The sequence below is a fragment of the Fusarium pseudograminearum genome, chromosome 3 (genome assembly GCF_000303195.2).
Source record: "Fusarium pseudograminearum CS3096 chromosome 3, whole genome shotgun sequence".
Classification (NCBI taxonomy): Eukaryota; Fungi; Ascomycota; class Sordariomycetes; order Hypocreales; family Nectriaceae; genus Fusarium; species Fusarium pseudograminearum.
In genome coordinates this window covers 3,843,763-3,855,862 of record NC_031953.1, presented here as the reverse complement: position 1 = coordinate 3,855,862, position 12,100 = coordinate 3,843,763, and the positions used below count along the sequence as shown (strand labels likewise).

Here is a 12,100-nt window from a genome sequence, read left to right as displayed (position 1 = left end):
AGGCTGACGGTCTGTTACTCACTCGGAACTACCCCTCTGGACCCGCATTAGATATCAAGTCCAGCAGTGATTTACTACAAGATATCAAGAAAGAATTTTGGTATTACTCTGATAGGCTGAATCAGTTCTTCGGCAGCCATATGAAGCAATCCTAATGGAAAATTCAGGCTGCACTGCCCACTAAGAACCCTAGACTCCAGGCACAGCAGGCAGAGAGAGACCCATAGGGCTTAGTTTCGGTTGCAGGCATAGGTCGAGTTTCAGCACTGCCTCAATAAGCAGAGGCCTCAATCGATAGGGGATTAGCGCTGATCGTTGGCCTACGGGGCTTCTGTAGGAATGTGAACCTGGGCTCTTATGGCCGAAAGAGTCATCCGGAAGCTTGGTTCCACTACAGATCTTAAACATAAGCGGGCTAGGCGGGGTACTCCGCTGTAAAGTCCAGTAAGATCAGGAATGTCGTCCAAGACATATCTTCAACTATTCACGATCAAGATGAAATGCAATAGTTACAGTCGTATTGCCGTGAACGGTGTACAACAGGCGACTACAAGTTCCCACCAGCAAGAATCCTCTCTGCTGCCTGCTTCGTAGCTTCCTGCGCCAATAAAAACAAGCTTGGCCCAACGCTGATCCTCGCAACACCAATATTGGCCAGATCCTTCGTCGACAGCGCGTCTTCCGTCTTGTGCGCCAACTTGACCGCGACTCTTCCATCAAGCTCCTTGACCAAAGTCTCAACCCAGGACGTCCTCAGCCCTCGTCCCGAGCCGCCCCAGTAAAAGACGGTTGTGGCGCCCGCCTCGAGGTATGCCTTGCCACGTGCGACGGCCTCCTTGATGACCTCTGCCTCTGAAAGGCCTAGGTCGATGTGGAACATGTCGCATCGAGCGTTGAGTACAAAGTCTGCGCAGCCTGCTTCAGCTGCGGTTTGTAGGACTGTCTTGAGGCGTGAAACTTGTTCATCGATAGAATAAAAGCTGTTGTCTTCGGGTCTGACATCCTCGATGTTTGCGCCCACAACACCTGCTTCGACAGCTCTCTTGATGACAGAGACAATCTGTGGGCCGTAGCCATCTTGTAAGTCGGCCGATAGCGGAATACCAGCTTCCTTGGCAAGCGGGCCGATCTTGGCAATTGCTTCGAGGTTCTGCTCTAGAGTGAGCTCCTCATCTTGAATGCCGTATGTAGCAGCAACAGCCCAAGATGCTGTAGCAAGTGCTTTGACAGGCTTGGATGTCGCTGTGTTGAGAGACTTGACTGTGTTGAATGAAGCTACATCCCATACATTGGGGAAGATGATGGGTGCGGATGGCTTGTGAAGAGCCTTGAGCTGTTTGGCGAGATGGTTGGACATTGCGAATAATTGACGTCGCATTATAAATTTGAATGATTAAGGATCTTGAGGTTGATTCATCCAAGATTTGAAGACTACTTTTATTTATAAGAAAATACTAGAGTCATAGTCCGTTGGTATCCGCGTGTCAATACCAAGTGTTGCTTTCCATGTGAAGGGCGCGCGGGGCTGAACTGAACTGAACGGTAACGGAAGGCGGATAAACGGATACTACTAAGACAGAGAGCAAGATAAACAAATGGGTTGCTATTTGTCAACCAACAATTCATGGCTTGCAGCCACAAATTATACAGTCTCAACTAGTTTCGTCCTTGATATTGCCTTATATAAACACTCTACTCTCACGATACCTTCTTCCTCTCACTTAATACTCTGGCCATACTCAATCGACCCATCGAATCGAATCTATCACAAAATGATCGACCAGGGTAGTCTACTTAGCTTCCCACTTGGGACTCACCTGTGGAGTTGCGGTGTCTGGTCGTTCAATGCGAAATTGCACTTGAGCATATGGTCTTTCGTGTGTCGTACCATGACTATTTAGCCGTACAAAATCTTCAACAGATTCTCTACAGATCTTCACTGACAAAGTCAATTCGGTATCACCAAAATGCCTCTCCAACTACGACCAGCCGTCCCGGAGGACATCCCAGGCATGTGCAGGGCTTACCACTCAGCCTTTAGTGACACCATCATCGGAAGTCGTGTCTTTAACGCAAACAAGCAAGCCTCTGAGAAATTCTTCCTCAAAGGTTATACAGACGACATAGCAGATCCTACCTGCGAAGTCCTCGTCGTTACCCACAAGACATCCCCAGACTCAAAAGACGAGCAAGTAGTCGCCCTGGCAAAGTGGAATCTCCCCGGCGCGCCGATCCAAGACGTCCCACCCGCCGAGGCATGGCCCGCTGCCGGTGACCTGGCCGTTGAATTCTTTGGCAAAATGACAGAAGGGCGCCGCAGATTTATTGGTGACAGACTTCACTACCACCTCGAACTCGTCTGCGTCCACAAGGATTGGCAGGGCAAGGGTGCAGCAAGTCTACTGCTACGCTGGGGCGCCGAGCGTGCCGACGCTGAGAGTCTGCCGTGCTTCCTCGAAGCTACACCAAAGGGAGCGCCGATATACGAAAAGTACGGGTTCAAGAGAAAGGCCGATGAAGTGTTTGAGTGGTCGTTTGGAAGGGCTGTGGAGACGTACATGGAGCGTGATGCAAAGGTTGAGAAACGGACCATGACGCGGTCCAGGACCAAGGAACTGGCGTGAGGAGGGACGGACTGTTGATCACTGCGGCTTTAGTTTTACATATTACATAGGTAGTCACTGTGTCACAGATGTCTACCTTGCATACTACATACCTTGTATCTAGATGATGAGTCGCAACATCCAAAACTTGACTCCTTCAAAACACTACACGACGAAATATGATACAAAATGTGCACCTGCGAATGGGTCCGTTTTGCCTGCGGCCATGAAGAGAAGCGCCGCTACGTCGCCTGCACAACCCTCTCCGAAATAAAAGACAGCTCCGAATGTCCCTGCGGAAGCGTCGACTTTACAGTTATCAGATCACTGAGACCATGCGAAAAGGCCGAATGCACTTATATCGAGTGCATGCTCGAAGGATGGGCTTGCTGCAAGTGCAAAAAGGGCCCAAACGAGGGACACGTATGCAAGCAGGATGTTAAGCCATGGCGATGGGAATACGTTGGATGTGGACATGGCTATTGCACAAATTGCACGCCGTGGAGGGACGGAGAGAGGAACAAGGGCGTCCAAGGACAGAAGAATACTCATGAAGGACCTACGAGAAAAAGGTCCAAGAAGATTCGCAGAAGCTGGGATGTTATTGCCAGAAGGAGTTAGGGAATTTGACGACTTGTGATGTTGATCTATGGGTATCTTTGCATAGAATGAATACCTAGGTACTCAATGACTTTACTTGCCTCCAAGTACAACTCCATGGTAATAGCAGGGTAGACAGACGGAGTTTCAATAAAACCCACTCGGCCGAGAAACCGCTGAATCTAAACATGAACCTGACGATCATTCCCTTTAGGTTACATACAAAACGACGTCAACACTCAATCAACCCAGGAATAGAAATGCCAAGGAAATGGGACAGAAAGAAAGAAAGAAAAGATCGGAATCTCCGGAACCTCCATAAAAACAAGCCTCGGCTGATGAGGTCAGCATGAAGTAGAAACATTTTGTGGCTTCTTTTTTTCTTCTCTGTTATGACGTCGTGGCGATCACTTTTTTTTACTCTCGTCCCTTTTCGCAATAAGGCAATTGTGCACAAGACAAAAGGTTGCTCGGTCACGGAATGGGAATAGACTGCTACAAAGCAAACAAGCAACATCTTGTGTCGCGTGACTTGCCCCTTTATTTTCAATGATGCTGACGATGCAAGTTTCATTGTCCTTTTTCTTTCTTTCTTGATTCCATCTTAAATTGTTTTGTTCCCCCTGGTCTTTATCAATTGCAATCTGCCTTTTGACGTGGGCCTTCACATGTGAAAGCATTGTTACCTTAGCGTCAGCGTAAACGTCACCAAACGTTCCAGAACATCAATCATACCATTCAATTATTCAATCATTCATCCACCACAATAATAGTTACTACATACACAGACAGATAAACGCCGTCGGATATTCGTGTTACCTCACTTGCATACTAGGCACACATAAGCGATATCTTTCCACTCTTTGCACTGAATTCTCTTGTCAATACTTTTCTTCGTCGTGTCTCTCATCCTGCGACAACCGTACTCTTCCCCCCCATCGACTGCGCCTCGTCGCACTCACTCTTTACCATGAGCGCCTCCAAAATGTCCTACCTTTCACGCCTGAGTCCGATCCCAGCCTTCCCCGAATACACGGGCCCTTACAAAGTCGGCACCGTCGATGTCGAGATCCCCGTTTCCGAACTCGAAGCCCCCAGCGCCGCCCCCGAGGGTTCTGACAAGATCCAGACCGTCCAGTATCGCATGTTCTACCCAGCCGTGCCCGAATCGAACGAGAAGCGTATCAGCTGGTTGCCGAACCCTCAGCGACAGCATTTGGTCGCCTATACCAAATTCCTGGGTCTTGGTCCCATGCTGTCCGAGTTTCTTTCGTAAGTGTCCTTGCCGCCAAGCTATGGTCTTACGCTGACGTATCTTGCAGCTTTCTCCCACGACATCTCCATTACACTACGATCCCTGCCCACAAGAATGCGAGGCTCCTCGAATCTTTGACTGAGAACAAGCGATGGCCTACGATGATCTTCTCTCACGGCCTGGGAGGCTGCCGAAACTCCTACTCCTACATCGCCGGCTCTCTCGCCTCTCATGGCATCGTCGTAATCTGCCCTGAGCACCGCGATGGCAGCGCTGTTGCCAGTTTCATCCGCGTACCCGAGAAGCAAAACGAAACAATCACATCCAACAACCGAATTCAAGTTCATTACGAAAAGATCTCGCACGATGTCAGCCCTGAGGTCTACCAGGCCCGCGAAGCCCAACTCCGAATTCGATGCTGGGAGCTTGGCCTTATTCACCAAGCTATGCTATCTGTTGACCGTGGCAACAAATTGACCAATCTGAACCGATCTACGCTCAGCCTTGATCAATTTGTCGGCCAATCCAACATTCACGAGCCTGGCAGCATCATCTTTGCCGGGCACAGCTTCGGAGCAGCCACTGTCACGCAACTTATGAAGAGCACGTATTACGCTGGTGTTCCTGAAGTTGCTGCTATCGAAAAGCCCATCTTCTCTCCTGCTGAGGGCAGCGACATTAAGAAGCAGATCACCGAGAAGACTCTCACTATGCTACTCGACATGTGGTGCATGCCCTTGATGGCTCCCAACTCGAAGCCACTCTTCGATCTGCCTCTGCCTGTCTATGCCGACAAGCCTACTGCCCCCGGTGGCAAGGCCATCTTGGCAGTTGAATCCGAACATTTCTTCAAGTGGAGAGATCACCTCAACCTGAAGGCTCGTATCCTGAGTCCTGATCCCACTGCCCAGGTCGTGGCTCCTCAGCTATTTGAGAGACCTAGCGGAATCAAGATGTCGGAACCAAACTTCTTCTACGTCATCAACTCTGCTCATTTGAACCAGTCCGACTTTGGAATCTTGTTCCCGTGGTTGACCCAGAAGATCTTCAAGGCAGAGCAGCCTGAACGAGCACTCCGTCTCAACCTCCGCGCACAACTCCAAATGCTTCGTGAGAACAACGTTCCTATCGGCCGTACTTTTGAGGGAGACCTCGTAGACGGAACGTCTTTTGACAAGCTCGAAAAGTTCAACCAAGAAAAGGGTGATCCGTGCAAGGACGGTATCAATGACGACCAGGCCATCTTCGATACGAGCGGTAACAACCCCGTCGGTTTCTGGCGATGGATCGACATCATTGGCCTCGGCGATACTGGCGATAAAAAGACGACCGAGAAGAAGGTTGAAGAAGGCGAAGAGGAGATGAAGGGCGAACTTGACCCCGGTGATGAAGTGCCTGGAGCACCACCCAGCATCACCCGAACGATGAGCGCTACCGCGGCATGAAAAGCGAGCAAAAATGATTTTACGAACGATTAATATTTGGGTACGACTGCTAGTTTGAGATACCTCTTTTGGCGCAAGGAAAAGCAGATTTGTTTAAGCAACCTCTTTGAGAATACCACGGATAGATAGATTTCCTCAGTTCATAGGAATAGAACCTGATTTAGTTAATCCTTCTTTGCATGTCCCATCTCGATCACCAGTGTTGACCCATTGTTCTGCCATATTCCTCCTGTACCCCCAAATACACATCGCGAAGATACAGGTTTCCACATGTATCCCGTCACTTCCTCCAGTGCAACACTAACATCTCCTCTCGGGGCGCACGCAACCGTTCGACATGTCCCCTCGGTAACGGAACGGCATTGACCGCCGGGGATGTTGATTTGACGTTGTTCATCGACGAGGTCGAACCATTCGGCAATGGCAGCAGGGCAAGCGACTCTGTCCGGGCCGGGTTTCTGCTCTTTGTTAGCCGACGAAATCATTATTTGAGACAAATGAAGGGAGGGTTCTTGCAGTGGTGCAGGCGAGTGTCTCGGGTACGTCCTCAGCTGGAGCTTTCAGATATTTCAACGGGTCGAATCCCGTTTCGTCGGAGAGGGAGTACCATGGGAATTGATCTATGATGGCGTCTGGTTCGTTATTGCGGTTTTTGGTGACTTCTTTCCCGAGGCAGAGAGATGCAATGCTGATGAGGGTTGTTGTGAAGAGCATCCTGTTCCGTTTGCAGATGGGATGGTGAGTGTCTCAGACAATGGCAGAGAAATACGTTGAGTCAATTCACTTGACAGCATTCGTCAATCGATAATTGCAATATGGTGAGTGCAAACGTACCAACACTTCTACTGGACAAACTTCGTTTAATGGAATACGGCCGTCGCTTCTTATATCAACAAACTCGCACCCTTCCCGCGGCATGTACTGCCGAGACTCTGGTCGCTGAGGAAACACAAAGCAAGTCTGGTCTGTTCGCCTATCCTTCGCCAGATGAAGCATGGCAAGCGTCGCACTTGGTGTCGTGGTGAGCTCGGATTCCGGATGCGGACGTGGGACAAACTTGTGTCGGCAGGTTTTTGTCTGAAGCTTGGATCCTGTGGACCAGTACAGCGAGGAGCACCTTTCTTGCGTCACGAGACTGTCTTTTCTTCTACGTCCAGTTAAAAATCCCTTGATGTGTGTGTTTTATAACCTTAAAACCCGTGTGCTCCCCGTAGCTGTGTATGCCGAGAATGATTGGTCTAGGAATGATGTATGAGAAGCGGCCAAGACAGAGGCTCATTGCCATAGATCTGCCTTTATGAAGAGTGTTAGCGTAAGTATATTTTATTAAAAGTATGTTTATGTAAGTACATACTAATAGAAAGAAAATACAGTATCTTAAAAGACTAGTCGAGGAGTTCGAGAGATTTATCCAATGCATGATCCATGGTCCAACTCTTTTCCCACCACCTGATCATGGAGACGGATTCTAAGTCTGATTACTCTTCAGTCTTGCCCTTTGTCCATAATCCGTTGAATGCAATGCATCTGGGTTCAAGCAGATGGGTATTAGAAACCTCCAAAGCCTTCTCTGGCTTCTCGTCAGAATCAGGACTCACGCCGCCTCCAAAGACACCAATCTTTGGAATCTGTCCCCATCCTGGTCCATTCTTGGGATCCCTAACAAACTTGCCCCAGGCCTTCTGCATCTCCCTACTCAACTCATGCTGGAAATCCGTAGACCCCTCTTCGGGGAATGTACCGAAGAGAGTTGGAATTTCAGAAGAGTGGTAAGCACCACTGCCATTGAATATCTCCGTGTTTGCAAAGCTGGCATTGTACAAGAATCTCCAAGTCTTTATGCCTGTTTCAGCAAAGTCCTCTGCAACATAGCGGATTGGGCACTGCATGCCGAGTTCGGTTGCGATCCTGACAACTTGGTCGAAGTCGTTGCTGATACCAGGAGATCCAATGGGGTAAAAGGTCTTGAGAATCGAGACTTGGGCCGAAGTGACGTCTGGCATCCAAGCGCGAAGGGCTTGTTCGATCGTGATGTTCATAAAGTCTTCCAATCGTGCCTCATCAGCGGTCGATCCCAGCATGACAGGAACACGCGCCATGATTGTGTTCTTGTCGCTGGACTTGAGGCGGATATCACGGGGGAAGTTTGCAAGAGTTGTCCCATTATCACTGATGGGTTGAAAATCAAGCTCAGCTCTCTCGATGATATCCTTGAGTTTTGTAGCGGGGACTTCGCGCATACACTCAAGCATCTTTTCAAAATCGTCATTATCACAGTTCGCTGATTTGGCGGCAACATCCCAAGAACCGTTGGGCGTTACGTTGGTGTTGGCGGTACCAGACTGAAGTATAGCTGCGCGGAAAGGGAGAGGATCAGGAGGAGCGGTGATAAGATCCTCAACACTTCCTGCGCCAGCGCTTTCTCCAAAGATGGTGACTTTTTTGGGGTCTCCTCCAAAGGCTTCGATGTTATCTTGGACCCATTGCAGGGCTAGTCGTTGGTCAAGGAAGCTGACGAGGAGTTAGCAATAAATCCACTATTGTTCAATATTGACACTTACCCAACATTCCATTCTCCTTCAGGCAAATCATAGGTTGCAGGGAAACCAAAAATGTTGGTTCGGTAGTTGATTGTGACGACAACGATATCCTCATATCCCGCCATTTTGGATCCTTCGTAGTAAGGCAGCGATCCAGAACCATGGCTGAAGCTACCCCCATGAATCCAAAATGCAACGGGTTTTGAACCAGCCTTTACGCCAGCAGGTGCATAAATGTTGAGATTCAAACAGTCTTCATCAGTACCCGCCGGGGGACCAGGCGTAGCAAAGGTCTTGATAGTTCGGTTGCGTTTCTCCTCTGGGTAGTTGAATTTCATAAAACATGACGGCTTATACTCAGAAGCATCATAGGGTGTGTCCCATTCTTTGGCTGGCTTGGGAGGACTGAAACGAACGGGCTTTTCACCAAAGGGAATACCAAGGAACTGGTTAACGATGGTTTTAGAGTCGGAAATGGAAGTTGTGGTGCCGATTACCACGCCATTATCAATAGTTGCCGTTGGATTGTTGGATGTTTGTGAACGAGGGAGAGCAAGTGATGTTCCTGCAAAGAGAACGGTGGTCAGAAGTTTGAATGAAGCCATGATGACAGAGGATAATATCGAAACAAAGCTGAATGAAAGACAGGACATGAGGCTCGTTATATAGAGTATTTCAAGCTTCGACCACATCGTCGACAACCTGACATCTTACCTTACACTCATTCCGCAGTGGGTATGAGCCAGCATCATACCTTGGCTTAGCATCTTTAGCGGAGGAACAAGGCTGTGTCGTTGAACCTGACATCACGAACAGCGATCTTCAAAGACCATTGAGTAGCCAATAACAAATCAGAGTCATCGTGAGGTCTGGGCAAGCCGTCGAGGCGATATTGACCTTACTCCATCGGGTTCCATTTTGCGACTCTGCTTATTGGTTGAGTTTAAATATCCTGGCAGTGACCATGCAAGGGTAGCGCAGCATGAAGCTCGAAGTAGTTTAGGCCAGAGCTTCAGCTTTGACTTGTAATATGGGGCATTTGCATATCCGGACGTGTAAGTCAAAGCCGAGGTGTCTTGACGGATGACTAGCAAGACTTGATATGAATGTCTTGTTTAATGATATCTCGCTTATTGTGGCTTGGAAGTCAGCCCATAGGTACTGATGACGCTCAGGCGTGGCAAGGAACCGCTATCCAGCACGGTTGAGCTTTGGCTACCCTGGACGACCAGGAACAAACCAACTGAGTCGTCAAAGATCACAAACAATTAACACACAACGCCAACAATCATTTCAATAAAACAAAATTGTGAATGAAATAGATGCCTGATTAGTATCTGATGATTCACTGAAATTAATGATTTCTAGCACGTGACACAGCTATTTAATGTCACTGCCTACGCATTCCTCGCATTCCTCGCAAACACCAAAAACAACAAAACATCACTAGCCTACGACCAGCAAGAGAGGTCTACAGCGCGCGCCGACGATGGACGACAGGATCTACCGACTTGAGAAAGCTGGGCTCTGTGATATTCGTATTTGCGACGCTCTTCAAGCCTTATTTAATGCGCTCAACAATGTTGCGGCCAGAGATGGCATCTTGCCATTAATCCTTCAACCAACGATGACTTTTTAGGATAAAATTCACGACCTGAAGGTTGATGTTGAACTCGACGCATCATCGAGGAAAACAAACGTGATTGCTGGGAGCTCAGATACGACTGGGTTACAAGTCGAGAGCTTCCAGAAACACAAGCCCAGCAAGCATGTTCAGGGCCATCGCTCCTCGACGAGCAAGCGCAAATCCAAGTCCAAGGTCACGAAAAGTGCCAAGTATCTACCCACACGGAAGCGGGATCCCAGAGAAGATACACTGGTCATCCGCCTGACAAATAGATGCAAGAAGCTACAAAAGGCCAGGCTAAAGCTTGAGAATGAGAAGCATGATGCTCATTTTGCTGCTAGCAAACTGCGCCAAAAACTTGAGAAGAAGCAGAAGAAGTTGTCTAAAGTGAGACTTCTGTCGGAAGGAAAAGATCTAGAGATAGATCTCCTGAGAGAAGGCATCAATACAATCGAGCAAGAACTAAAGTCGTCGAGCAGGGGGGATTTTGATGGATCCTCTGAGGACTGTCAGGGAATCGGTACTGGCTTGCAGTTATGTGCCAAACCCACCGCTGAATGTCAGTCTCAAGACTCGGACCAGGCCACACCGAACAACGGTAGCTACAAGACCGCGGATCTCTGGAGCCAAGAATATGGGGCTACTACCGGCAATTCAAGCTTTTGGAACGGGCCCAAAACGGCGCCCTCAATCAAATCGGAGCCTTATCAGATGTTTGACCATGGGGGCAGGAAAGATTTACTCTGCCTCAAGACAAACTCCGCACAGAAGAGTTCCCGCTGCACCACTGAATCCGAGTCCCTAATCGACTCTCTTGAGTCTGGATCGCCTATAGACATTTCTAGCGACGACAACGTCGTCGTCAGAACATCACGCCGACCACTCCGAAACACAAAGAAAGTCAATTACGACGTGGGGGCGCCCGAACACTGGCCGATTGAGTTCTTCAACTGAGGCGATGGCCGACTGCCGTGACATACCAACGGCTGTTCTTTTTGTCTGTCTTGATCATGAATGGGCACGCCAACTTAATCTGTGAGTTTCTTCCCTATAACGAATAATATGGTATAACTGACAAAATATCGTAACCGACAGCTTTATCGAGGCATTCGTGGTACTAGCGCACACCGATTGTGCCATTTGGGGAGGGATGGATCATTGCTCATGATATTAGCTTGCTGTTCAATATCGGATTTCTAGGGAATGGCTATTAGGCAGTTGGATGAAGACAGGCACAACTATCCATGTCACCTCATTGCTATAAGTTGAGAAGCTATACTGTACTTGCATGAATACTCAATTTGTGAAACGCCCCCGTTCTACCACCTGTAAACCTTATTCAAGGTCCTTTCTTTCCCGAGACTGTAAACCTAACTTACTTTGACAATCGGCATCTACCTACTAGGTATCTACTCGGGTACTTTACTTGGATGTTAAGTGACAGGAATTAAAGCCACCTTGGGTGATGAGGACCAGGGTCACCCGAATTACAAAAGGTCATGAACCATGTTCCATATTCAGCAGGCCCAATAAAGCCACAGAGAACAATACAATAACTTGGGATGAATGAGATTGAAATCACATGCAATCAAGGTTCAGGTGGATGGATGTAGATGCTTTCTTTGGTCAAGGATGCTCTCCGGACGCAAGCCCGGAACCTTCTCCACTTCCGTCCGACACGGCGCCGGCCATTGACCCGGTTACGGAAGCTCACAATTGCATCCTAGATGATAATTCAGAAAACGGTCACCGAGTCTCTCAACATTAGTTTTGATCAAGTCTTCGGCTCGGGCCGTTGCCCTGAAGTGCACAAACGCGATGCTCGTGCATGCCTGCATCGCATCATCTCCAGGGGTCGTTTGCCATTAAGCTGCGAACGTGGAAATGATAGATGTCTTGTGCTAGATATATCGCTAATGAGGCTTGTCAATAAGGCACGTGGGTGGTTGGTTCCTGGTGACCTGGTGGTTTCAAACTTTGATTCAAGCCTGCTGAGGACAGACATACAGACGCTGATTGGTGGCATGGGC

General features: G+C 48.6%; 7 protein-coding genes across 7 annotated transcripts; 4 read left to right on the top strand and 3 right to left on the bottom strand.

The window, feature by feature from the left end:
* Nucleotides 1–547: 547 nt before the first annotated feature.
* FPSE_03041 (uncharacterized protein) lies at nt 548–1,357 on the bottom strand (the record flags this gene model as incomplete). Its single annotated transcript, XM_009256160.1, has 1 exon — nt 548–1,357. The coding sequence occupies one exon, from the start codon at nt 1,355–1,357 to the stop codon at nt 548–550; it is 810 nt and encodes a 269-aa protein (XP_009254435.1).
* A 610-nt stretch (nt 1,358–1,967) lies between these two features.
* Nucleotides 1,968–2,624, top strand: FPSE_03042 (uncharacterized protein; the record flags this gene model as incomplete). Its single annotated transcript, XM_009256161.1, has 1 exon — nt 1,968–2,624. One exon carries the CDS (start codon nt 1,968–1,970, stop codon nt 2,622–2,624), a length of 657 nt encoding a protein of 218 aa, XP_009254436.1.
* Nucleotides 2,625–2,792: 168 nt separating this feature from the next.
* On the top strand, nt 2,793–3,224 carry FPSE_03043 (uncharacterized protein; the record flags this gene model as incomplete). Its single annotated transcript, XM_009256162.1, has 1 exon — nt 2,793–3,224. The coding sequence occupies one exon, from the start codon at nt 2,793–2,795 to the stop codon at nt 3,222–3,224; it is 432 nt and encodes a 143-aa protein (XP_009254437.1).
* A 964-nt stretch (nt 3,225–4,188) lies between these two features.
* FPSE_03044 (uncharacterized protein) lies at nt 4,189–5,903 on the top strand (the record flags this gene model as incomplete). Its single annotated transcript, XM_009256163.1, has 2 exons — nt 4,189–4,475; nt 4,526–5,903. The coding sequence occupies 2 exons, from the start codon at nt 4,189–4,191 to the stop codon at nt 5,901–5,903; spliced, it is 1,665 nt and encodes a 554-aa protein (XP_009254438.1).
* A 164-nt stretch (nt 5,904–6,067) lies between these two features.
* Nucleotides 6,068–6,617, bottom strand: FPSE_03045 (uncharacterized protein; the record flags this gene model as incomplete). Its single annotated transcript, XM_009256164.1, has 2 exons — nt 6,068–6,361; nt 6,447–6,617. 2 exons carry the CDS (start codon nt 6,615–6,617, stop codon nt 6,068–6,070), a joined length of 465 nt encoding a protein of 154 aa, XP_009254439.1.
* A 764-nt stretch (nt 6,618–7,381) lies between these two features.
* FPSE_03046 (uncharacterized protein) lies at nt 7,382–9,048 on the bottom strand (the record flags this gene model as incomplete). Its single annotated transcript, XM_009256165.1, has 2 exons — nt 7,382–8,414; nt 8,465–9,048. The coding sequence occupies 2 exons, from the start codon at nt 9,046–9,048 to the stop codon at nt 7,382–7,384; spliced, it is 1,617 nt and encodes a 538-aa protein (XP_009254440.1).
* Nucleotides 9,049–9,473: 425 nt separating this feature from the next.
* On the top strand, nt 9,474–11,024 carry FPSE_03047 (uncharacterized protein; the record flags this gene model as incomplete). Its single annotated transcript, XM_009256166.1, has 3 exons — nt 9,474–9,498; nt 9,905–9,981; nt 10,083–11,024. The coding sequence occupies 3 exons, from the start codon at nt 9,474–9,476 to the stop codon at nt 11,022–11,024; spliced, it is 1,044 nt and encodes a 347-aa protein (XP_009254441.1).
* Between the last annotated feature and the right edge of the window lie 1,076 nt (nt 11,025–12,100).